General features: G+C 49.9%; 1 protein-coding gene across 1 annotated transcript in view; it reads left to right on the top strand.

Annotated features, from left to right (window-relative positions):
* LACBIDRAFT_331741 (uncharacterized protein) overlaps positions 1–1,499 on the top strand; it is a gene marked incomplete at both ends in the record, with an annotated part of 3,441 nt that extends 1,942 nt beyond the window's left edge. The window contains 4 exons of the mRNA XM_001886043.1: positions 52–412; positions 437–969; positions 1,261–1,320; positions 1,435–1,499. Coding sequence (XP_001886078.1) covers positions 52–412; positions 437–969; positions 1,261–1,320; positions 1,435–1,499 — 1,019 coding nt within the window. The remainder of the gene's footprint in view (positions 1–51; positions 413–436; positions 970–1,260; positions 1,321–1,434) is intronic.
* Positions 1,500–1,725: the final 226 nt, after the last annotated feature.

The raw sequence follows: 1,725 nt of genomic DNA on the forward strand, positions 1-1,725 counted from the left end.
TCGACATGCAGACGATGCAGCAGGAGATCAGAAGACTTGCTCATGGCCAAGCCGACCTCCAGCAGAAACTCCGAGACCAACAAGCGCAAGTCAGCGTCATGGAGTCGTCTACCCCTACTATGCGAGAGTATTTGGCATTTGTGGTCCAAAAACAAGATATTGACGCAAGTGCCCTTCTCCCCCCGGCGGTTGACTCACCCGTGACCCTGTCACAACGTCTTTTGGCGCTCGAAGAGATTACCCGGTGTATTCAAGATCAAGATTTGGCTAGCCGTCCTCTGTCGGAGAAAATTGCAAGTCTAGAGACCTCCGTTTGGTTTCAGGAAGAAAAAATCACTGGAGCGACTCGCCGGATGGACCGTATTGAAGAGTCTGCCCACATGCATTGGAAGGAAACACAAGAAGATTTGCAGTCCATCTGAAGTGATCACCAGAGACTGGAAGCCGAGGTGAGGGAAGCCGTCAAGACACTGGAGAACAAGTGGGAGACTACACCAGCTGCGTTACAAGAGAGTCTCACCCAGGGCTTTGAGAAACTTGCAAGCCGCATCGAAACTGCCGAGCTAATGCTCCACGACCTCACCAAATCAGTCACTACTATTTCGGAGCTCAACCAATCAAGTCTGGAATCGCTCATTATCCAGTTCCTTGGCAACAAGGAGAAGAAGCACACTGGCATCAATACCGATCACTCAGTCTCACCCGACCGCGGTCAGAAAAGCCAGCAGGTACAAGTCTCCCCGACCCTGGGTGTCGTTCTGCCAAACCCAGTTTCAACCGATCACGCGCAAGTCTCTCCAACCCTGGCCGTCTTTCTGCCTCCAGCATCTGAGAGCCCAGCGGTCCTTCTGTTGGTGCCAAACCCAATTCCTCCAACCCGGGCAAGTTCGCCCGGTCCTTACATTGGGGGTAATAGGAAGTCACCTCGGCTACAGAAACTCGAACCCACACTTCAAACCCCCGCACAGAGTAAGTCTTCTACTTGGTGAGGATTCAAAAATCTGACTGCCAGCAAGTTACAAACAATGATGTCCAAACTGTCCAAACTCCGTCTACTTAATAGTTAGTAGCATACATGTATATTTTTTGGACAATCTTCAATTTTTTTTTGGGCATATTTAATATGAAGTCCTGTGGTGGACATAATAATGAAAGCAGTAAGGCCTCGGCTTCTTTCACGACCCAGTAAACTGTGACCGGCAGAGAAAAGCAGGGGGATCTTGGAGCAACTTTGTCCAATGGAGACTGGCATAGTAACAGCTTGGCGTTTATTTCAGGCAGCCGAGTGCGGTTGTTTGAGCCAGACCCGTTCCAACATGGGTATGTTTACAAGAAACATTGGTCGGTATAAACTTGGTAGGGATTTTGAACCGGGGGTGTGCATAATATATCTCACTGCCTTGTGAACGTCACCGTGCTCGGCTTCTTGGGAAGTCATGGACCCAGTAAACTGCATGACCGAATACTGGACCATGACCGGCAAAGAAAAGCCGAGGTAATGTTTGAGCAACTTGGCAAATAAAACCTGAGTGAAGACGAAACTCGGCCGTATAGTGTCAACTGGATGGGACCAGGTTGGGCTGATCCACGCTGCATGGGATTCAAAGCTCTTCAGCAGACCCATGACACATGAGCCCATTCCATGAAGAGACGGGTTGACCCAGGATCCAAGGCATATTTAATTGATGGGGTACTAGCTGACTGACCATGTCACCGTGCTCGGCT

The sequence above is a fragment of the Laccaria bicolor genome, genomic scaffold (genome assembly GCF_000143565.1).
Source record: "Laccaria bicolor S238N-H82 LACBIscaffold_35 genomic scaffold, whole genome shotgun sequence".
NCBI classification, from domain to species: domain Eukaryota; kingdom Fungi; phylum Basidiomycota; class Agaricomycetes; order Agaricales; family Hydnangiaceae; genus Laccaria; species Laccaria bicolor.